At 37.5% G+C, this 24,110-nt stretch overlaps 1 protein-coding gene across 2 annotated transcripts in view; it reads left to right on the top strand.

Moving 5' to 3' along the window:
- The window catches only part of LOC117984648 (neural cell adhesion molecule 2-like), a 161,236-nt gene that overhangs the window by 26,480 nt on the left and 110,646 nt on the right, over window positions 1-24,110 (top strand). The window contains exon 2 of one of the 2 annotated variants that reach the window (XM_069500206.1): window positions 8,847-8,954. The exons of the other annotated variant lie outside the window; for it this stretch is intronic. Within the exon in view, the coding sequence (XP_069356307.1) occupies window positions 8,847-8,954 (108 nt within the window). The remainder of the gene's footprint in view (window positions 1-8,846; window positions 8,955-24,110) is intronic. 2 annotated transcript variants of the gene reach the window in all.

Raw genomic sequence — 24,110 nt, 5'->3', positions numbered from 1 at the left:
GTAACTATAATCCTTCTCTTGTCAACAGTGTTATATAATTAGATAGGTAGGGAATAGGTATTATCCACGAATGTATATTGGTATTATCGTGTATGTGACATAATAGACGTATAGTGAAGAATATAAACTAAAAGTAGTTATTACACAAAAATCGTGAAACGGCATTGCACACTGAATGCACGTAAGTATATCTGGTAAGTCGTAGTATAGGTACGATAAATACATATAAGAACTGTTATGTATACTATGATGTAAGTCAAACTGCTACGCGTTAATTCACTGGTGGTGGTTACTGAAATGCATGAAATGCATTAAACGGGCATGTACCACGATAAACTTAAAGTGTCAATATTTCGAGCCACTTAGTTGGTGACGTCAGGACAGCAGGAACAAAACTCTACGCGCGCTTGGTCGTGTGGCGCTTCCGTAAAGTTCCTTGGTGTCACATGAGTCTGTATCTACTCGTGTATTGGAGCCATGTTGTATACGTTGTCGTAGCACCGCGCTACACCTTACACCAGGGTACACTTAGGTAGAATATCTCAAAATAACGGGTATAAACGTTAATGAACGAGTAAGTATATAATATTGTGTCATATCCTACGTCTGTTATCTTAAAACCTGTTCGCAAAATAAACTACATATTAGACTACCACTCCTAGAAACAATTCCATTGGTATATAAAATTAATTCAACGAAGCCAAAGCCGCTGGTATAAGCCAGTCTGAAATATGGAAATATACTAAACATCAGCTATGCTCGAATTTTTTCCTCAGCTAGCTGCCAACTCTTTTCATAGGATGCGCCGTAGATCGCCTAATGGCCACTTTAATGGCAAGGGTTCCACGAGTTCAGGTTATCAAATCATAATTTAATGTTATTACGGTCGTAAAATAGGCCCCTTCGCATATTATCACGTATAATAATCGCTATATGCTTGCCTTTCTTATTAGCAAATTGAACAAACATGTTAATACCGTCATAAAATACGCTATTAAGGGCTTATCGATAGCGTTTGTATCGATGGTATTAATTAGGCAAACGTTTCCCATGTATGTGATAAGAAATATAAAAAAATCTTCCTTACTAAATTCCTGTTATTTTTATCTCTGAAAACGTGTTTTAGGTAATTTAATATTTTCAGAATATTAAACAACATTATGAAGATAACTAAAAAACTTTGTATTAGTATTCACTGCAATGACTTTATTTGCACACAAAATACAAAGTAACGCGTGACTTGGTCTACTTTCTGTCATGTATAACTGTCCTGTGTTAGTTTTAAACTAAAATTGCATGTCTGCTACAAAATTTCATGAAAATTCATTTTATTTGTAGAACGCAGGCTTGGAGTTAAAACCTGCGATTGTTAAAACTTTGTAGAATATACTACGACAAGTCGACAGCACATGTTACATCCACAAAACATGTTAGTTTTTCTGGCAGTAGGATTGGAACGGTGAAAAATAAAACTATCTTCTACTTAATTTCTTCTAAGTTAGAGTGTCACCTTCCTGATTTCCTTTACCCCCAAAATAGATCGCTTACCCAAAAAAAGAAGCATTATGCATCGACCAAATGTAGCAAAAGCCGCGAGAAAGTGTCGTACTGGTTGTGCTTGGGCTCTTCTTAAATGTAGTCTTTTATGCATGTCATGAGGGACATGTGGTCTAATTATGACAATGCATGTCAATCGATTGCGATTGTCAAGCAACGTTGACCTAAGTCGGTAAACGGATGAGTGACTTTGGAGGTCCAAATTTAGACTTTTTGATTCCTTCTGTCTCGAACACATTAACCCTCGATCCCGGTTATTATCACTAACATCTGATGATGATTAACCTAAGTTCTCTTAGTCGAGTTTTATGTAGAAGAATTTGGGGACCTACCGTACTATCCCGACAGACCTAACATTATGTGATCAATTAAAAGGAGTCAAGGAGACAAGGAATGCGACTATAAAGAAGTGCATGCCATATTATTGTGAGATAGGACTTCTGTCGAAGTAGCATTCAAAGTACCAGGGTGCATCAAATCAAACCAATGTTTATTAGGGCGGATGACATCAATTCGACGTCTATACAGCTCCACGGTATCGACTGGCTTACAACAACGCTCTTTGAGAGAATTAAAGCACCATGATGAAAATCAGAGCTTGGAGATTGGTCTGACTGTCTACTTGTATTGCGAAAATATAGATGCTACATTTGGATCTTATGATTCCGTGTTTCATCTTACTTTAGGTTAGCAGACATTGATATTTTATTGTGACATCTATATTATTTTTGACGCAGTGCACTGTGCAGCGAATTGTTGCTGCAAGAGGTCCTTGGCGGAGTCCTCGATTCACGATTGAGGAAATTGTTTTTCAATTATTATATCTATACAAAATCCATGCTAATATTATGTATTATAAATGCGAAAGTGTGTCTCTCTGGCTATCCGTCTGTCTGTTTGCTAGCTTTTCACGGCCCATCAGTTTAACTAATTTTGACGGAAGGTAGCTTACAACCCGGGGCTACTTTTTATCCCGGGATATCAAAATGTTCCCACAGGATTTATTAAAAAATACTAAATCGACGCGGATAAAGTCGCTGGTTATGTTATTTTATTTAGATCAATATTTTAAAATTCAGCTTAGAATTAAAGATGTCATTTATATCAGTTTTTTTCAATTTGACTCATTCAACTCTAAGATAACTCAAAATGTCTCTATGGAGCATTGTTATTGCAAGGCAATATGTAGGTACAATAACCACGCGGTCTTTTCATTTTTTTTTTTAAACGAAAAAGACACTGTCAATGCAACGAAAGAAGTTGGCTTGTATATTTGTGATTCTAAAGATGGTGCTAAGTTTTTTGACGAATTATTGTACATACCTACATACCTATTTGTTCTACTGTTACATTGTTCAATAATTTCATAAATAATTAATATTTTATCAAAACGTATTCGTATAGACGAAGTTCGTCACGAACTTCTCAGTAGCTGCGGGCTTTTACAGCTAAAAGTTTATATTACAATTTAACATACCTCTATGAACGTTCAAAGTTATCCAATAAGATTAGTTTAACCTCCTCCTTGTTGGTTTTATGTTAATAGTTTTAGTGTATGAAAATTTAGTTACTGCTGGAAACTGGATGCAATATGAATTATTTTGTTTAAAGTAATTTCCCAGATAATGCTGCTAAGGTAATCGGATATTGAAAACGTTTGTTTAGTTATTTATGTACGAAGTCTAAGAAATAAGTCAGTCATTTTCTCCTTTTTTATTCAAGAAATCTGTATATATAAAAGGAAAAGCTGACTGACTGAGTGACTGATTTGTCAATCCACAGCTTAAACCACTGGACGGATCGGGCTGAAATTTGGCATACAGATAGCTATTGGTAGGTATCCGCTAAAAAAGGATTTTTGAAAATTCAACCCCTAAGGCGGTAAAATAAGCGTTTGAATTTTACGTAGTCCACGCGGACGAAGTAGCGGGAATAAGCTAGTAGGCAAATATTATAAAAAGAAAAGTCAAAAGTCCTGACTCATTGACTGACTTATCAACGCCCAGAAAATGCCGCACTCTGAGGTTCCCTTTTTAATTTAGACAAGGAATATGACCGAATTTTTCAAAATTCTAGGATAGGGAATAAAGAGGATAATTACATTTGCGCAGAGCGAAACCACAGGCATTTACTGAGTAGTATAATAAATTAGCTATACCTAAAGTGTAGTAAGATAATTGAAAAAATATTGAAAAAATAAAACATGAAGTAGGTCCTTTGAAAATCACAGTATTATTTTGACCTATATTTTGATAGTTAAAACTACCGAGTACCGAGCGTTGCCAATAATACGGCTTTCAGATTTCAGTACCGCTTTCCAGATGGCATCGATCCCCGTGACGTAATGGCGCCTTTCCGACGCGCCTGGCCGTCGCCAACGCACCCTGAGGGATGAGCGACCCCAATCCAGATTCTTTTATTGCGCATAATATTTGGCGCAGTCTACAATCTAGTTGTTTGTGCTAGAATGGACGATATAATTTGTTGATGTACATTATCAGCCTGTTATTTGGCAAGGTTACTTTTTTATTGAAGCCTAGGTTCGATCATTCGTTCTGTTTTTGTATTCGAGTTAGATTTTTCTGCTGTGGGCGGTCCCTTGCACGAGTGTACCACGCTGTCCGCCAGTCGGGTCAATACAACTGTCGGTACAATGCTCGTGAGGTGTACGGTGTACCTCATCCACCCTCAAAGATGTGACCACGACCGTTCTATCAAGAGTGTTACGATGAACAGGAATTTTATATTTGTAATATAATTTATTTGTTTCCTAAGAAACTAGATGATGATGATTTAGGCTTTAAAATACCGTGGGGTTCTCTTTGATTTTTCGGGATAAAAAGTAGCCTGTGTAGCCTTCCCTGAGATGCAAGCATCTCGGTAGAAAATTTCGTCAAAATCGGTTGAACGGATGGGCCGTCTTAGGCTGCTAGCCTTTCACAGACAGACATATACACTTTCGCATTCATAATTATATTAATTATGGATTACTTGTACGTAGACACAAATTGTTGTCAGCTGATAAAACACCTAAATTTTCCAAAGGTCAAAAAAAATATTATTTACCTAAATGAAAAAATTTAGAACTTGGGCTCGAATTCTTAACTTAAAACATTATCAAATAAAAAATTATTTGTTCAGTAAATTTATTTAAAGCGAGTCTCTAAACGACCGTCAAATATTTTCATTGTGAATTCTTTCGGTACTTCGTTGCGTCCTCTTAGTTGCGGAATTTCTAAATCTCCCCTCTCATTAGCATTTAGCCTCTATGGAAAGTTATTTACCACATTCCACGTTTCCAATTTAGGTACCTACGCAACTCTACGATCATTAACTTCATTGCCTTAAAACGATTAATTATTATTTTATATCGTCAACATCTCTGGTTTGGTCTGGTGGGAGGCTTCGGCCGTGGCTAGTTACCACCCAACCGGCCAAGCGGTGCCGCCAAGTGTTTTAGCGTTCCGGTACGATGCCCTGTACAAACCAAAGGGGTATGGGCCTAATAGAAACTGCCATACCCCTTCCATGTTAGCCCACTTCCATTCTAGATTGCATCATCACTTACCACCAGGTGAGATTGCAGTCAAGGGCTAACTTGTATCTAAATAAAATAAAACAAATCTCAACCCACTATTGAGATTGTGCTGCACGTGTCACCTCACGATTCGTAAGCTCAGTAAATACTACTGTTATAAAGTAGCTCTTCTTATTAATTTATTCTTACTTTTATATTGACTATTGACTATTTTAACAAGCTGAGATTCGTTGCTGATTCGTTGCAGATACACTTCAGTTTTATATTGGTTAATATAAGTAAAGTACCTAGTAAGTATAGCTGTGATAGCCTAGGGGTTAGAACGTCCGCCTTCGAACCCTGCATGCCTGAGAATCCTCCATAATGTTCTCAAAGGTGTGTTAAGCCTACCAATCCCCACATGGCCAGCGTGGTAGACTATGGCCAAAACCCTTCTTACTCTGAGAGGAGACCCGTAGGTACTCTTTAGTGAGCCGGTGATGGGTTGATCATGATGATGATGACCTAGTAAGTACCTAAAATGTTATTAATTAAGTAGATTATCAAATAGTATCGCATGATTATCGAATGGTTAACCGATTAGTTTTCGTAATGATGTTGCACTATGTGTAATGATGTGTATAGATAGATACCTATTTGAAAATTGGTAAGTATGGCTATCGTTCTCTAATTGAATAATCTATCACTTTTTACAAATAATACGAAAGCAAAAAAAAAAAAGAAAACTCTTTAAAAATAAAATTGCAGCTTACTAGGCAACTTTACTTTGAAATATAAAAGCGGCACACGCAGTCTTCTTGTCACCGCGTCGCGAGCAGAGCCCCATTTAAAAAGGGACGATGGCTTCGAAACTAGTCGGACATACTCCGACTAAGACATGAATTCAACCGTCAGACATTTATATATTTTATTTTATAATGGATATATAACCTACGATAATTCTAAAGCGTTAAAATACCTACCTTCACTTTTGTTTTTAAACAGTGCTAAAAATGGAAAACTTTGCTATGGATACCTATCCATTAGTGGGAAGGTGGATCCTTGAAGTTATTTGCACACACAACCTTGAATTCAGGTATTATTTCCCGTTCTACTGACCTACAGATTTCACTGTGACGTCACAAGGCGCCTGGAAGTCGCGTCGCGCGGTCGCCAACTTTTCCTACCCTGTTTTATCTCTTAAAACTCGTGCCGCATGAAGTTGAAATACAGTCATAATATGAATAGGTAGAGACAGAGATGGGCATTATTGCTACTTTGAAGCCATTTTCATTTAGTGAAATTATCATATTTCTTCACAGTGATTTCACGCGGAAAGTGATTTTTCAATTTTCGCACTTACAATCGTCAGCTACATAAAAACTAATAATCAAGATCAATTGCACGTATATTTTTACAGGGGAGTTTTCACTAAACTTTCACACTTATTACGACAGTCTGAAAATTTACTTTCCGTGACAAAACGATTGTTTGCTAGCTGCTTTCTAACACGCAGCGATGTGAGTTTTCTCGCTCGCGCGCTCTTAGCTAGGGTCGATGACCGTGTGCGCAAAATTTGAACAATAAAGCTTTTTAGTATGTGTTCGAAAGGGATATGTGAAAAGAATTTTTATTATTTTATTTTGAGCAGTTTGTAGATGAGCTAATTTAACGTTACCTACCTACATTGTCTGCACCGACTTGTTGCTACCGACGACGGGCATACTTAAAAAGTCTAAAAGGACTTGTGAATGTAAGAAAATTTTGGAATATAACATAGCATGCAATAATTTAAGTAGTTAAGATTTAGAGTAAAGCATGTATAATTTGTTAGGCCTTTGGGCTTTGATGTTATAATAGATTCTTTCTTTTTTTATAGATGTACCTATCCTTCATTGCTGAGGGTCGTGACCCCTTTACATTAATCACATAAGGAGTTCTCTTGGGGTAATAATCCGGTCGGTTCCCAGATCCTTCCGCATATTATAATAGTATTATTATACTTATACATAGGTATAGTCTGAGGAGATTATTTCGACAAGCTTTTACGGGCGAATTAACAACCCGCTTACTGTTTACGCCTCCTTAATTTACCAGGCTTCATTTAAACTTTCCTTCACATAATTATTTCCTTTATTCTACTTCCCTTTCTGCTAAGACCACTTTTCCTGATAAACATAAAAAAAGCAAAACTATTCAAATAAAGTCTATATAGAGGCTATATATAAGACTTAAGGCAGTGGTCCAACCGCGCCGGCGAGAAAACGACCAACTATCGGCGATTTTCTTTCTCTAGAAACGCACAATAAAAATGTAGGTAGGTACATTCCGTATAAACGAAAGAGATGCATATATCAAGAGTTGCTCTCTGACTGTTCACACTGCCGGCGACGACTCGATTTACTAGTTTTGTCTCTGAGCGATGAGCTTTCAAAAATGAACTCGCTCAGCGATATTCGTTCAGCGATGCTCCCTCGCTTGAACACGTGTAACTGAGCGACCGCGGGCGAATAGCGCGAGTAATCGCTCGTCGCACTTGCACACTCGCTTATAGCCCGGCGACAAAACTATCGAAACTACACACTCGCCTCCCGCTGATCGCCAACTCGTTTATAGTTTCTAGTTCTACTCGTTTCTCGTTCATCGTTCGCGGTCGAACCACTGCCTAAGGCACATTGCGGTTGAAAGGGCGCGACGCGTCGCTTCCTAATGTTTCAAATGATTAACTTTGCAACCGTACCTACAGGCGGCTGCTGCAGCGATTCTCTTGGCGAATGCGACGCTTTTGACTCTACCGCAATATTATGCTTAAGACTAAATCTTTCATAGAAAAATATTTATTGAAATATTAGACAGCTGTTGCTTGAAAAAATAAAGAAGAAAGAAAATGCATTTATTTGTTGTTTGTGTAACAGATAAAAACAAAGTACAAATGTAACATTTTCATCTGTGACACCACCCCAAATGGGTGTACACTGTAGGTACAGCTCAGCATAATGTCTTGCATCATATGCGTTAACACACATAAGATGCAGGATAATGCTTGATACTTCGTCCGTGAATAACTTATGTACTTTCAAAATTTAGCGTCGTAAAAAGTACTCTTATGTTCATCTTCAGATTAGGTAAGTATCTCCAAAGCTATCTTTGTACAGTTTCGTCTACCATAGGAAATTACCGTTTATTTGGTTAATCAGTGAAATAGTGAACAAACAGACAAATGCACTATGGTTGACTATAGCGGATTTTGGTTACTTACTACAAATTCCAAAACCCGTTTCATTCAATTTTGTTTTCACCGTAATCGGTTAGGAAACACGACACGTTTCGTAAAATATTACAGCAAGGTATTTTCTGATAAAATGCTTCATTTATGCAAAACTGTGGTAATACCTTAATGGCATCGAGCCGTTTTTCCTTTGACGATATTGTTAGGCTATCGTTATATGCATCTATCGCAAAATGAATTGAAACGAATAATATTGTCATACGGGTACAGTTTTTTTTACTTTTACTTAAATAACAGCTTCCACCAAGAAATAAAAAGGAAAAGTATAAAAGAATAATTTAGCTAGAAGATCTTTGGAATCATTAGGAATCTACTAACAATCAATTTAGATGGTTGAATTTACAGAAAAAATTGTACTGAAAAGTTTAATTCTGACACTGAATCTCTCTTATTCTTTAACATTATACCTATTCATCATTTATTCCGCGACAAGCTCATTGTGTAAGTTTTCTATGTATTTTTTCTAATTTTTCTGCTTTTCAGTGAGACAAAGGTATCTTCCCGCGGTGAAAAGCCTTTGTTCATCTCCAGAATGCAAGGTATCTCTGTGCCTGATTTCTTCGAAATCGGTGCAGTCGTTTAGCGAAAAAGGTAAATATATTATCAGGTAAGTAGATGCCACTGTAATTTTCTGTAAATATTGGTTTGTTTTTTCGTAGTGTAGATCCACTTCTATTAAATCATTGAATTATTTTGTACATACAATTATTCAAGCACCAAATGTAAACAAAAGTTTGAACCGTAGAAAATTGTATTATTACCCCAATTATTTAACCATCAAATTTTTTATTAAAGACTAGCTTATTCCCGCGACTTCGTGAACTACACAAATTTTAAACCCTAGTTTACCCCTTTAGGGGTTGAATTTTCAAAAATCCTTTCGTAGCGAATGTCTACGTCATAATAGCTATTTGCATGCCCAGCCTGATCCGTACAGCAGTTTGAGCTGTGCATTGATAGATCAGTCAGACAGTCAGCTTTTCCTTTTATATAATATATAGAAAAGAGAAACGAAAAAGGGAAAGGGAAAGGGAGCCGATCCGTAAGGTTTGCAGGAGACGCGAGAGCTGTTACAGCTGCAAAAAGCGTATTTCATTAGGTACTAAAAATCAGTGAAGTCAGCAGTATCGGGCGTGCTACAAAATGGTTAAGTAGAGGTCTGCTGACCTCATCAGCCTTTCTTCAGATTACTCAATGCGGCTGAGTCTTGACTAACGTCGCATCCATTTTCAATAATGAAAATGCGTTGCTCTTGCACTTTTGACAGCTCTTGCATTTTTTGTTGGTCAGCTCGTGGTTTTCAGCGTCTTAAGTTGCTTGACTTGCACTCATAAGTACCTACCTACCTACGCCCTAGAGGGCTCATTCCAAAAAAAATTGCTATCTGCAACTCGTTTTTGCTAACAAGTTGATGTCCTTGTGTTACTAATGTAGACAGCTTCATAGAACGCGATTTTAGTTTGAAATAGCCTAGAAATAGCTCTTCTATAGGAGGGAAAATCTCCTAGATTTGCATTCTCACATACATAGGCTAGGTTCTTAGTTAGCTAGTGTACTCAGCCCGTATATGGAACTTACAACGTATACCTAAGCCCAATCAAGCTAATTGTTGTTAGTACGAGTACAAGCCTTTGTAATTACGTGCTAGTAATGGAAGAATTCTCAAAGGTGCCATCAACGAAACTTGTGGAAAGGTTAAAGAACTTTTACTGAAATATTTCACTGGGAACTTTGCAGGGACGGATGTTAAGATTTTGCGCCTTGGGCGAATTACATCAGCCACCTCATCAGGTACGTAACTAGGCAACACAGGCAACTAAGTATTGAACTGTGTGTAAACGAATTTTATTAAATGTTATTATATTAGAACATATTATGATGTCCACGACTTCGTTATTAGGTTTCATAAGGTCCGAAAGGAAGCTTCGTTTCAAAAATTACAAAAGTCAGCAAGGTCGAAATCATTATTGTATAAACAACACAAATGGAGCGAGCCCTACCACATTAAACTAGCTAAATATCAACCATTAAAGTATTTCCGTTTTATTGTGAAACTAGATTATGCCCACGACTTTGTCCGCGTGGATTTAGGTTTTTAAAACTCCCGCGGGAACTCTTTGATTTTCCGGGATCATAAATAGCCTATGTCTTTCCTTTTCCGGGATGCAAGTTATTTCTGTATCTAATTTCATCAAAATCGGTTAAACTGATGGCCGTGAAAAGCTAGCAGACAGATAGAGACGGACAGACAAACAGACGTATTTTCGCATTTATAATAGTGTGGATATTCTATTAAAATTACGAATTTTCATTACGGATTTTCACAATTATAATATTAATGTATTAGCCATATACATTAATATTATAATTGTGAAAATCCGTAATGAAAATTCGTAATTTTAATAGAATAAACGTATTATCACTTTCCCAATAGAAACACTTAGGTAGACTCCCTTCCGGTATGCATAGCCTTCCGACCGCCCTTTTAACTGTTGCCCCGGGCACTTGCCTGATACGTTGTTAGATAAATCCATCAAGAATACGTCCCTGGAACTTTGTATAAATGGGGCGCCATTTGTATTTTATTTTTCATTCTATTCCTTAACGCCTCTTGCGGACAGTTCACGCTTCTGACAAATTAAATTTTACATTTAATCTTTTAATATTTCTCCAGTTCTTGTTGGTAATTGTTGTTACCAATGTAATCATTAATTGAAAAGGAAATGTTTAATGTTTATCTCAACAGATCTTAGCTCTTTATAAGGGTAGCGTATTCCAGCTAGGTAAATTCTCTATCTCAGTATCTAACACTAAATAATAGCCACCGAGGTTGGTTAGTTCTACATTGCTGCTTCACTGGGTGATATTAAAATATGTTTTCGTAGAAAACCTTCAACGTATTAGAAAATGAGCTCCGTGCCTATCATTCAGTGTTAGAAACTGAGTTAGCGAATCACCCCGCAGTTGATTGATATTGATTAATATTAAAAATTGATCGATAAACCTCGAATATGAGATGGTACGTTTTCGCTGTGATATTAACCTATTTTGGATCTTATTTCATATCTAAGTATAAGATTAATGATAACTATCCGTAAAATTAATTTCATTGGGGGCCATATCTAATTAATTTAGGGAAATAACTTACCTAATCTGTTTCAGTCACGCTATAAACAAAGTTGTATAATTTGATAAGTTCTATGATTGGTGAAATAATAATTGACTTTGCGCAATTCGAATCGACATTTTGGGTATATTTCGTAAAATTGATGACTGCTTTGTTCGCTTTTTTTTTAATAACAATCAAACCTGCCCCAGCTTGACTTGGGCAAAATTTTTTAAAACCCTTTCTTAGTGCAAAATATGCAAAATACAAGCAAATTCTCAAGTTTATAGACTCAGCGATTTAAGCTGTGCGTTGATGATATTATTATCAATACCAAAGTGATCAATACCCTAAAATAAAAGCGTTCCGTACCCAAAGGGTAAAACGGGCCCCTGTTATTGAGACTCCGCTATCGGTTCGTTTGTCTGTCCGTCTGTCACCAGGCTGTCTTATGAACCGTGATAGTTAGACAGTTGAAATTTTCACAGATAAGTAGTGTATTTCTATTGCCGCTATAACAACAAATACTAAAAAACAGAATAAAATAAATATTTAAGGGGGACATCAAACGTGAATTTTGCTCGTTTTTATAGATAGTTTTTTTTTTCTACAGAACCCTTCCTGCGCGAGTCCGATGTGCACTTCGCCGGGTTTTTTCAAAGCTTTAGTTCATTTTTACGGCAGGGCGTTGTTTTTATTTTTTTATTACAATAAACCTTTTAAGAGCTCCTTATACCTACTTATTCAAAATACTTAGCGAACTTTGAAAAGTTTCACGACCTATTTTGAATAATTGGAGCACTATTTACTTTATTTTTCCTTGCATTCTGTGAACGTCGCCTGCAGACAGCTCGCTTTTCAGAAAAATTAAATTAAAATGTAAATTAATGAATGTCACTTGATTGCTTTATAAGGAACTAAATTATGTCATGTACCCACACCTCTTAAAACATTACCAGAATGAACTAACATTATTAAATTGTATACACCTAAGATCCTACCTATTTTATATACCTAAGATAAATAATAGATAAATTAGTACACACACAGAAGTTAAAAAAAATTGTGTCATGACAAAACACGATTTATTATTTGTGTAACATTTTGTTTAGAAAATATAATGTTACAAACTTATGCGAGGAAGCGTCCATAATAACAATAAATTAGCTCAATGGGATTTGTTGTTTAAGTACCTACTTATGTTTATAATATAACATTATAACTTTAAATAAGAACGTACGAGCAGATACATAACTCTTAACTCAAAACTGAAGAGTTCTACTACCTTTTTATATTTTATTGCCTTAAACGAAGCTTGAAAGTTTATAAGGCGAAACACAGTCATGTCAAATAATGTATTTCGCTCTATAAACTTCAGAAAACCGTGAGGGAAGTAATAAAATAGCGCGATAGCCAGGGGCGTGTTGGTTCGACTCCCGTCGTGACCCTGTAGTTTGTTATTTATTTACTTGTAAAGCTGCGGCCCAGTTGAAAGCGGCTGCGGGCAGTGTATCGGGGAGCAGCTCGTCACGCGGCGGCGGCAGACGCATCGTGCCTATTTTGCAATTTTTAGGAAGTCTCAAGTGTTTGTTTTACACGCTCCCCGAATCCACCTACCACCTAGTAAGTCACAGTAGAAAGTACAAGGAACAGTAAAAAGCACGTGGCACCGGCAAGTGCGGTGCAGCAGCAACAGTATGGTCGGTATCAGATTTTACATCTCACCAACTTTTAATTCGAGTGTAGAAACACTAAAGCCTACTACTAACTGCCTTGTTCAAAAACCCAGGTTCAGCCAAAGGTACACCTACACTCAGCAGTGCTCCAAGCGAAAACGTTGTGATTAAAAATTGTTGTACTGAATTTTTGACTTAAAATCAAGGATTTTTAGGTCCATTTTACTCTGACGTTATTGTATTTCGATTCTCGGATTCTATCAACGTTAGTGAGATGAGATATTTTATACAAAGCACACTGAGATAGCAATTAAAACTGTAGTATATGTAAGGTAGATATGAAATAAATAAACCAGTTAGCAATCGACCGCTGTGTTATTATCACGTACATTACATTGGCGCCGAGTCGGGATTAGAAGTTAAAAATAAACACGCGTGCAATAATTAATATTTGAGAATGCCTTTCGGAAAAATTGAGCCGTTTGATCTGTTTTCTGGGAAGTGGTCGTTATATGTGCGGCGAGTGGAACAGTTCATATTTCTTAATGAAATAAAAATTACACACAAAGTCGCCACGTTGGTAACGTTAGTTGGTGAACGCACGTATAATTTGATGTGTGATCTATGTGCACCAAATAAACCGGAGGATAAAACCTTTGAAGAATTGGTAAAAATAGTGAAAAATCATTTAGAACCTCAACGTTCCGTATACGTGGAGCGGGAAGTGTTTCGACAGCGAAAACAAAAGCCGGGGGAATCCATATTGGAATTTTTGCAACAGTTAAAGCATTTGGCAACGGAATGCAAATTTGGGCAAAATCTGGAAGAAAATCTATGTGAACAGCTCCTGACTGGTTTACGGAGTACAGACATTAAAGCTAGATTGCTGGTCGAGACTAATCTAACATACAAGAGGGCGGTGGAGCTAGCTCTAGGATTAGAAGCTGCGGAGAAGCATGTGGACAGAGTGAGCGGCCGCAATAGTTCGGGCGGTGCATATTCTGGGGACTTCGGCAGCAACATAGGAACAGGCGCAGGCGGCGCGGCCGGCTCGAGCGCGGCCGGTGGCAGCGGCGAGGCGAGCGGCGAGGGCCTGCACGCGGTGCGCGGCGCAGCGGCGGGCCGGGCTAGGCCCGCGGCCTCTTCGGCGCTTTGCTGGCGGTGCGGGAAGCCTCATCGGGCAGATAAGTGTCGTTATAAGCAGTACAATTGTGATTTATGTTTACGCAGGGGACATTTGAAAGTTATGTGTAAAGCGGCAAACAAAACGACCGAAAAGGGCCATAATTTCATGAGTGATGACTCGGAAACTGAAATGTACAATATACGGGCGGTTTCAAGCGGAGACAAACCGTATTTTATTAATGTTAAAATAGGGGATAAAACACTTAAATGTGAGTTGGACACGGGTAGCAAAATTTCAGCTATTAGTGAAAAATGTTATAATAGTATGTTTTCGAATTATAAGATATTGAAAGATGAAATAAAATTATGCTCATACTCGGGCTCGCGAATTGAACCGATCGGGTTTATATTAGTAAATGCATGTATCGAAGACAATTATCAACAGAACTTACAACTGTATATAATAAAAAACGGGAGTCGTCCCTTGTTAGGTAGGAATTGGATTCAAAAATTTAATATAAATGAATTATGCATTAATAATATTTCACAAGATTATAGTGATAATGAGTATCGCGATCGGTTCATAAACATCATAATCATCGGTTCGGAGCTAAGGACAGAATATTCTTCTGTATTTACGGATAAGTTGGGCGAATGTAAGAAACAAATTCGTTTGCAGCTCACAGATAATAAACCGGTTTTCATTCGCGCCCGGCCGGTACCTTTGGCATTGCGAACTGCAGTGGAGAGAGAACTTAATCGTTTAGAAAAGGAAGGATCGATCTATCCGGTTGAACATTCGGACTATGGTACACCCATAGTTCCGGTTATTAAGACTTCGGGAGATATTAGGTTATGCGGGGACTACAAATCAACGATTAATCCTAAGTTAAAAATGGATCACTATCCGCTTCCACGCATCGAAGAGTTATTTGCAGCTTTGACCGGTGGTCAGGAATATTCTAAAATTGATCTGACAACCGCGTACATGCAAGTACCTCTCCACCCAGATTCGCAAGCGTGTACTGCGATTTCGACGCACTTAGGTACCTACGCTTTCAAACGTACACCTTATGGGTTGAGCTGCGTACCTCAAAAGTTTCAAAAAATTATGGAAGAAACTCTTAGAGGCTTACCAAACACGGTGGTTTTTTTAGACGATATTTGTGTAACGGGAAAAGATCGGGAAACACATCAAAATAATCTGAGAGCTGTAATCGAAAGATTGGCGGCAATGGGCCTAACTGTAAAAATAAATAAATGTAGTTTTTTACAAAAAAGCGTTTCTTACCTAGGGTTTATTATTGATAGACATGGTTTGCACCCGGATATGACAAAAGTGGAGGCTATTGTGAAAGCTCCAACACCAGGAAACGTGACTCAATTGAAAGCTTTTCTAGGCCTAATAAATTACTATGGCAAGTTCGTTCCTAACTTAAGTTCGTTACTACATCCATTATATTCTCTCCTAAAAAAAAATCAGCCATGGAACTGGGATATAAATTGCGAAAACGCTTTTATAGACATAAAGAATATTTTATCAAGCGACAGAGTGTTATGTCATTACGATCCAGCGCTTCCGTTAGTGTTATCAGTAGATAGTAGCTCGTATGGTATAGGAGCAGTCCTCGCGCACGTATTCGCCGACGGAACGGAGCGGCCAATCAGCTGCGCGTCGAGAACGCTCGGAGACGCGGAGAAGAACTACAGCCAACTAGATAAAGAAGCACTGGCGATAATGTATGGGGTACAAAAACATCACCAATACCTCTTTGGTAGGAAATTTATTTTAAAAACGGACCATAAACCTCTGGTGTATATTTTTGGGCCAAAAAGCGGCATTCCACAAACGGCAGCAAGTCGACTACAACGTTGGGCGGCTAAATTGGCAGCGTACCATTTTGACATCAATTACGTGAAATCAAAATGCAACGGCAATGCGGACGCATTATCCCGCTTACCATTAGAAGGTGAGAAACATGACAGACCACTCAAATCAGAGAAACATTATTTATTCTATGTGAATGAAACGTTACCGGTGAGTTATAAAGAGATTGCAGCAGAAATAAAAAAGGATAATTTATTAAGTCGAATTTATGGCTATATTATGTTTGGATGGCCAGAAAAGTGTAAAGAGGATGAACAGGCATTTTTTGTAAGGCGCGCAGAGCTGTATATTGATCATGGGTGTATTTTATACAAATACAGATTAATAATTCCCCAAAATTTACAGGAACGGGTTTTATTTGAAATTCATTCGGGACATTTAGGAATTGTAAAAATGAAGTCTATTGCCAGAAATTACGTGTATTGGCCTTCTATAGATAAGGATATCGAGGCGGTGGGACAGAAGTGTGAAGCATGCCGAAATGTACGAGACGCCCCTCCTAAAACCACTTTACATCCATGGGAATTTCCGACGGGACCTTGGAAGCGACTACATGCTGATTTTGCTCAAGTCCATGGGAAATATTATATAATCGTAGTCGATGCGTATAGTAAGTGGCTAGAGGTGGAGCAAATACGTAGTACCACGGCGTACGATACCATTAAATTTTTTCGAAGTTTATTTTCTAGACTAGGGTTAATTGACCAACTCGTAACGGACAACGGCCCCCCATTCCAAAGCGCAGATTTTAAGGAGTTCTGCAGTAAAAATATTATCAAGCATGTTACATCTTCGCCGTACAGACCGCAAGGAAACGGAGCTGCAGAGAATGCGGTTAAGACGGTGAAGAAAACTATTAAAAAGGCTGTGTTAGAAGGCGTAGACATACACGCCAGCTTATGTCGATTTTTACTGCAATATAGAAACTGTCCACATGCAACCACAGGAGTAGAACCGGCAGTAGCTCTGTTAGGGAGGCGCCTACGGAATAGACTAGACGCAATGCGGCCGAGTACGTCTAAAATAGTGGCGGAGGCACAGAGTAAACAAATAGAAAGCTCAGGCGGAGTCATCCGAGAATTCGAGGTAGGAGATAAAATATTAACACGGAATTATTCCACAAAGGGTCATAAATGGATCGAAGGAGATATAATAGAAAAAACGGGGCCGGTATCGTACAAAATATTGCAAAACAAAGGAAATATTTGTCGCAGACACACAGACCAAATTTTACCACTGAGAAATAGTCGATTTTCGTGGAACGTCGAAACAGAACCAGAAAGTGCGGAGATAAGTATTACGGATCAGTATGTAAACACAAGACCCCGAAGACGAAACGAAATAGTCAAAGAGTCGTATTCACCCTGGAAGGATGCGGAGGAGTTTGCAACTCAGCGGGGGTCACAGGAATGCGAAGAGCAAACGTCGACCGGGACGCCGCCGCCACGACCGGAGCGGGTACTATCCCCGACGCCCGAACCAGGCGCCGGGGGACTGACGCCATTTCTAGAATCTCCGCTGGAAAGTATGGAAAGACCTAAGCGAGCGTGCCGGCTACGTAAAAACGAGTAAGAATTAAGAAATACAATTAAGTAACCTATACCGAAAAAAAAAAAAAAAAAAAAAAAAAAAAAAAGGAATAGAAAGTTTCAATTGAGGCAAGTTTCATAAAATACATACAGGGTACTTACATTGTTATAAATATATACGGGAGATAAGCTATAGTGTGTTATCTATGGTTAAGGGAGTGATTAAGTTTTGGATATATTAAAAAGGGCAATTAAACAATCATCCATTTGTTCTTAGCAAGTAAAATAGAGTAGGGATTTTTTTTTACTGATTCAAGTGTTTAGTTTATTAGGGGAAGGAGAAGCGGATATACATAATAATTAATTAGTAGGATGTAAGTAATAAGCTAAGATAAATTACCTATGTATTTCCTATGTTAAAATCAAGCAACAAGACTTTTTATAGGAAAGAGATGTGTAGTATATGTAAGGTAGATATGAAATAAATAAACCAGTTAGCAATCGACCGCTGTGTTATTATCACGTACATTACAAAAACAACTTCTAGGAGCCGCCTGAGACACATTTTAATTGCCTATCACCTTGACGCATTGTGTACTGTATGCGTATGTCCAAACCTTTACTAAGAAGTCAACCGTAGATAGAATTATTTTTAGGGCAACAGCTTCGTGTTACGAAAGGGTTTTATTGTTCCACTTTATATTTGACTAACTTATACGCTCGGGTTGGGCCAAGGGTTCAAGTGAATCATAGTTACAGCAGCTTGACTATCACACACAGAAACATGAGATTATGCATTTAGGCAGCATGCCATAGACCTCCACTAAAATAATTTACAGAAATTCCTTCCAAACAAAGCCGTGTAGGGTCGGGTACTAAACGAATCCCTACCCATATTATCACTACCCATATTATAAATGCAAAAGTGCGTTTGTATGTTGGTTTATTGGTTTGTCATTCAATCACGTCGCAACGGAGCAACGGATCAACGTGATTTTTTTGTATGCGTACCTATAGTTTATAAGACCTGGAGAATGACAGTTCAGACAGACAGACAGACGAGTTCCCACGGGATTTTAAAAATCTAAATCCACGCGTAGGTACTACGATGTCGCGGGCATTAGCTAGATTAGATAAACGCAAAATACTACTTTTATATTAATAAGAGATATTTGAGCTAAAACTTGAAGTTTCCTGTCTAATTTGGCTGATGTATTCCTGGTACTTCTAATTACGTACTAACGATACTTACACTAAATTTAGCATTCGCGGAGGTGATGTTTGCTAAAAGCTTACAGAAAATGAGGAAATAGTTCAGTGCATATTATTAATATTGCAACTGTTTTAGCTGCTTTTAACTTCAGAATACTAATTTCGTTTATTATGTTTGAGTAATTTTTATTTAATAGGTATATTATTTACATAAGGATTAAATGTTTTTTATAGACCAAGTACAGTAGCCGGCAAGAAATACTATCCACCTAAGACATCGACCTTTAGAATGAGTTTTGGCTTTGTAGACTTGTCTCTGTCACTCATACCTAGTTGACGTTTTGTCGATCTCATCGACAGAGACAACGCTATACGAAACCGCTATCTCTTTCTAAAAGTCAATGTGCAATATTTCCTGCCGGCTAGGTACTGTATACGTCTGCGCTTCCTCTGCTCGTCTCTTCTTTAGGCGAATCGGCACTGGCTTCATTCTGCTGAAATTACTAAAAGTCTTTCTTAGTGGGATCTAGGTACGTCAAGATAGAACGTATACCTACACGCTAAATCTCAAAGTTCTAGAGTCAGACACCGAAGAGTTTGAGTTGTAGGTACGTTGATGTATTATTCTGTCGGTTTCTTCATTTGTATAATAATGTACTTATTCCTTTTCAGGTAAGCATCTCTTTATTGGTTAACAACGACTCAAAGTGCTTTCGATTGCTCGGTAAGTATTTGAAAATGAAACATTAGTTACTGTTAAACTTCCTATAGGTACGCGATAGGTCGAGATGGCAATCGTGGTATGAGGTGGGAGGGCATACCGCCCACCCGCATGTCACCCACGCTCGCCCGCACTGGGTTAAGTGCGGGTGTGCGGGGCTTTCCCTCCCGATTGCCATCTCGACCTGTCGCGGACTATACGTATAGTGAAAAGCAGAAGCGGTGTACCTACTGATAATAATCTGCACTGTGGCGATGCGGAACCGATTTGAGGGCGTCCATGTAACAGAGTTGTGAATTCTCTCACAAGACAGACATATGAAATTTTAGCTGATATAGCATGCTGCCTTATTAGAGACATAATATTATAGAGGCTATAGAGACATTTTTTTAAATAGTTTCAAACTTCTTGTCTATCACTATATGTAAGTATAATGTCATCCAAATGAACAAAGTGGTAGAGACGTGTAAAACAACAGACGTGTCGTGCTGCAACGATTGCACCTGCGTGCAAGAATTGAAAAATCACTTTCCGTGAAAAATCGCCTGTGAAATCACTATGATTTAAAAGAAGCAATAATGCCCACCTCTACTTTGTAGTACTATTACCAGAGTGAACTAGAGTGAGGGAACTCTTAGTTTGATTTGTGAACTGTGCTATTAAGTACTAGTAGTGAATATTGATCCAAAATGGAATATTATCAATATTGAAGTGAAAACTTCTCGGCGCGTTGAGCAATTTAGGGACGGGTGAAAACTTTAAGGTCGCGTCACGACATGCTAATGTTAATAGTTCTTGGAGTGCTGAGAGATGTAAAACTATTGCTAATTTACAAATTTTGATACTTACTGCAATTAATTTGAAAATCCAAAAAAAACCATCTTATATAATATTTTAATAGCTGTAAGTTTTCCTTTTGAAAACTTAAAAGTATGAACTGACTGCCATTTTTGTTTGCTGACGCTACGACACGATTAGCAAGGAATCTGTCTTTAATAGTCAGCCTTTAAGCTTAACTATCTCTTGCATTAACGACTTTCTAATGGAAGTCTGACTATGTATTGCTATTTGCTACATTAGCGCTGCTCACGTAGCTACCAGCTCTACAGGCTATAGCATGGGTCAATCTTCTTGTCTAGCTGGAGTATCTGGCATAGTTTTTGAAATATTCCGTACTTAAATACTTCCTTTTGGAAAACTCCTCATTAGAGGCGATCTAAAGTAGTTTTAACCTCCCGTATCGGTTGTGGTTCTGTGACAGACATAACCTGCTCATTGTCACTTTAGCTTGTTTTGCTTTGAGCTCTCTCTCTAGCGTGTGCTAGAGAGAGAGAAATAAAAAGTAGTTTTCTCTAAAATTCCAAGAATTTCTCAGTTGTAAAACACTTTCCTCATTCTCTATTGATTTCGAATTTTAGCCCACTGAGCTACCGACCTATTTCAAAACTATGAATATGAATAGATACCGCTAAAGTTGTGCTTTTAAAACTAAAATAAGTAAACAAGAACCATGTTAATGGATTATTATAAACTAGATGATGCCCACGACTTCGTCCGCGTGAATTTGTTTTCAAAAATCCCGTGGAAACTCTTTGATTTTCGGGGATAAAAAGTAGCCTATGTCCTTCCCCGGGATGTAAGCTATATCTGTACTAAATTTCATCGAAATTGGTTAAACGGATGGGCCGTAAAAAGCTAGCAGACAGACAGACACACAGACAGACACACTTTCGCATTTATAATATTAGTATGGATTGTTTTAGTTCGGATCTAGGTATTTAATTTAGGTTTGTGTTAACCACTGGGTTAGGTAATGTCAGAAGTTCGTTTTACATCCTGATCCTTAATTTCTAATTCCAAATGCGCGTGGTTAGTAAACTATCTCTGCCCGCGTATATTCATAACGTGCCCAAACTTTCTCCTACATTTAAATTAATTTAATAAATAATTCATATTAATTAACAATTTAGATACTTAATATGCAAAAGTTTCTTAGGTATTTCATCCAGTATTGCTATAGTACTCTATTTTGGCTTTTGGCCATACTCTACCACGCTGGCCAAGTGCGGATTGGTAGACTTCACACACTTTTGAGAACATTATGGCGAACATGGGCATGCAGGTTTCATGACGATGTTTTCCTTCACCGTTAAAGCAAGTGATATTTTGAATGAATGAATGAATGAATTATTTATTCAATAAAATGCAAGTACATTAGGTTGAAACAATGTCTGATGAGCCTTATACATTTTACCGTAACTGGTGTTTGAATATTATTACCTTAAATTAAAAACATAAAAATAAGTAGGAATTAAAATACATGTTTTACATAGACTTCATACAATCGAAACAAAATATTAGTAATGAATAAAATGTCAACATAATAGAAGTCCAAATTAATTATTATTAATAACTTAAAATATCCTTATCCGTTCCATAGTCCTTAATGTCGTAGTAATTCTTATGTATTAATATTTTGTAAAGTCTATTTTTAAACACTGTCAAAGGCTTCTCTCTTTCTTCGTTTTAATTACTTTAAACGCACATAGCTCCGAAAAGTTAGAGATGCCCGGGATCGACAAGTAAGAATAGTCTGACAAATATTCCCACATTAGGTACATTCGTAGAATTACCAGAGTGAATTAGCATTACTGAAAACGCAAATTGCAAAATTCAAACAATAATTAAGCCGCATTGTATCGACGAAATAGCCCAGTCTGGTTGGAATGACGGGAGTCAAAGCGCGTATGAATCCATTCCCCGCTTGATACAAACGCGACCAGCACAACGGTCGGGAAATTATGCAATCCGTTCGTTATACACGACCGCATTACAAGGGGGTACAAACAATGGGGCTTAATGAGATCTAGAACACTTCTTTTGCATGATGTCTTTTTACTATCGTAAGCAACATTGCCTTTGTTCAGTGTTTAATTTTCAAACTCAAACTCAAACTCAAACTCAAACTCAAATTATTTATCCAGAATTAGTAAAATTTTACGCTTCCTGGATTGTCACAAAAATTTATTTGTAAGATGATAATATGATATAGTAGTGATAATTAATACGTACTTAAAACTAAAGCTACGAGGGTTCCAAACGCACCCAGGTCTGAGAAGAGCCCACAACAAGCTCTTTTTTTATAGACATAATATTTTTTGGAATAGTCAAATTTTGTGCAACAAAAGAAGACTTTGGCAGATCAAAATCTAGGATTCAATTTATATATTATAATGCATACATTTTAAAAACGCACTCGCCATATTGCTCTTTGTGTCAACTATCATGTCAAAAGTACGGTTATTTTCAACGTTAAGTAGGCTTGACTTCGTTTCGTTATGGTTTTGTACCACAAAAAAGTAAATAATTTTACAATAGATAGATAATTTTGTAGCGTAGTTTAGAGTCTAGAATGCTGCTTGGTTAAACTTATACTTAGAAATAAATTTAAAACAAATGCAGATCTACGTTTATTGTTCTCGTAGCTTTTACGACGATATCCTAAGAATTTCATCTCATGAAGAGTATCTAAGTATTCCGTATTTATTTGCATTTCATGTAGATACAAAATAAGTGCTCGAGAGATTTTATTTCAAAATCCAACCGTATTATAATACCTACACGAATGTGAATAGAAAATGTTTTCTTAGGAATATCCATTAAAGAATACGTTTTTGTCTAGTTGTCTTTCAAAGTTTGGCCTCAAGTGAATTGTCTTTTTATATAAATAAGTATCTATCTAGTATCTCAAACAAAGTCCTAGTTGTTAGGATCAATTCTATAGGTACTGAAATGCCAATTGCTATTTCAATTAGGTAGGTATATTGGATAGTGAATTGTAGTGTAGCACAAGTGTACCTTCAGTTTAGAACTGTATCCATTGTATGCACCAGCACGTTTTAGTAATATTGAATAACGGAGTATCACTATTCACAGCTTTGAAATAGGTATTCTATATTTGTATTGCACATAGTAAGATTACAACCTAATGTACCTACTCTTTCTTACGCTGTGGTAGCCTAGTGGTTAGGACGTCCTCCTTCCAATCGGAGGTCGGGGGTTCGATCCCGGGCACACACATCTAACTTTTCGGAGTTGTGTGCGTTTTTAAGTAATTAAAATATCACCTGCTTTAACGGTGAAGGAAAACATCGTGAGGAAACCTGCATGCCTGAAAGTTCTCCATAATGTTCTCAAAGGTGTGTGAAATCTGCCAATCCGCACTTGGCCAGCGTGGTAGACTATGGCCAACTTCTCACTCTGAGAGGAGGCCCGTGCTTAGTGAGCTGGCGATGGGTTGATCATGATGTACCTATACTCTATCTACTAAGGGCTAGTACAGACTTGGGGAAAATGCCGGAAAACAAATCACGCGATTTGAACTCACTTGTATACTATCTACCCTAATAATACAAAGGAGTAAAGTTTATAAGTTTGGATGTAGGGGTAATCTCCAGAACGAATGATCCAATTCTAAAAATTCTTTGCCG

This window comes from Maniola hyperantus, chromosome 8 (assembly GCF_902806685.2).
Source record: "Maniola hyperantus chromosome 8, iAphHyp1.2, whole genome shotgun sequence".
Classification (NCBI taxonomy): domain Eukaryota; kingdom Metazoa; phylum Arthropoda; class Insecta; order Lepidoptera; family Nymphalidae; genus Maniola; species Maniola hyperantus.
The sequence above is the reverse complement of the archived record's forward strand: the minus strand, read 5'-3'. Positions and strand labels throughout refer to the sequence as shown.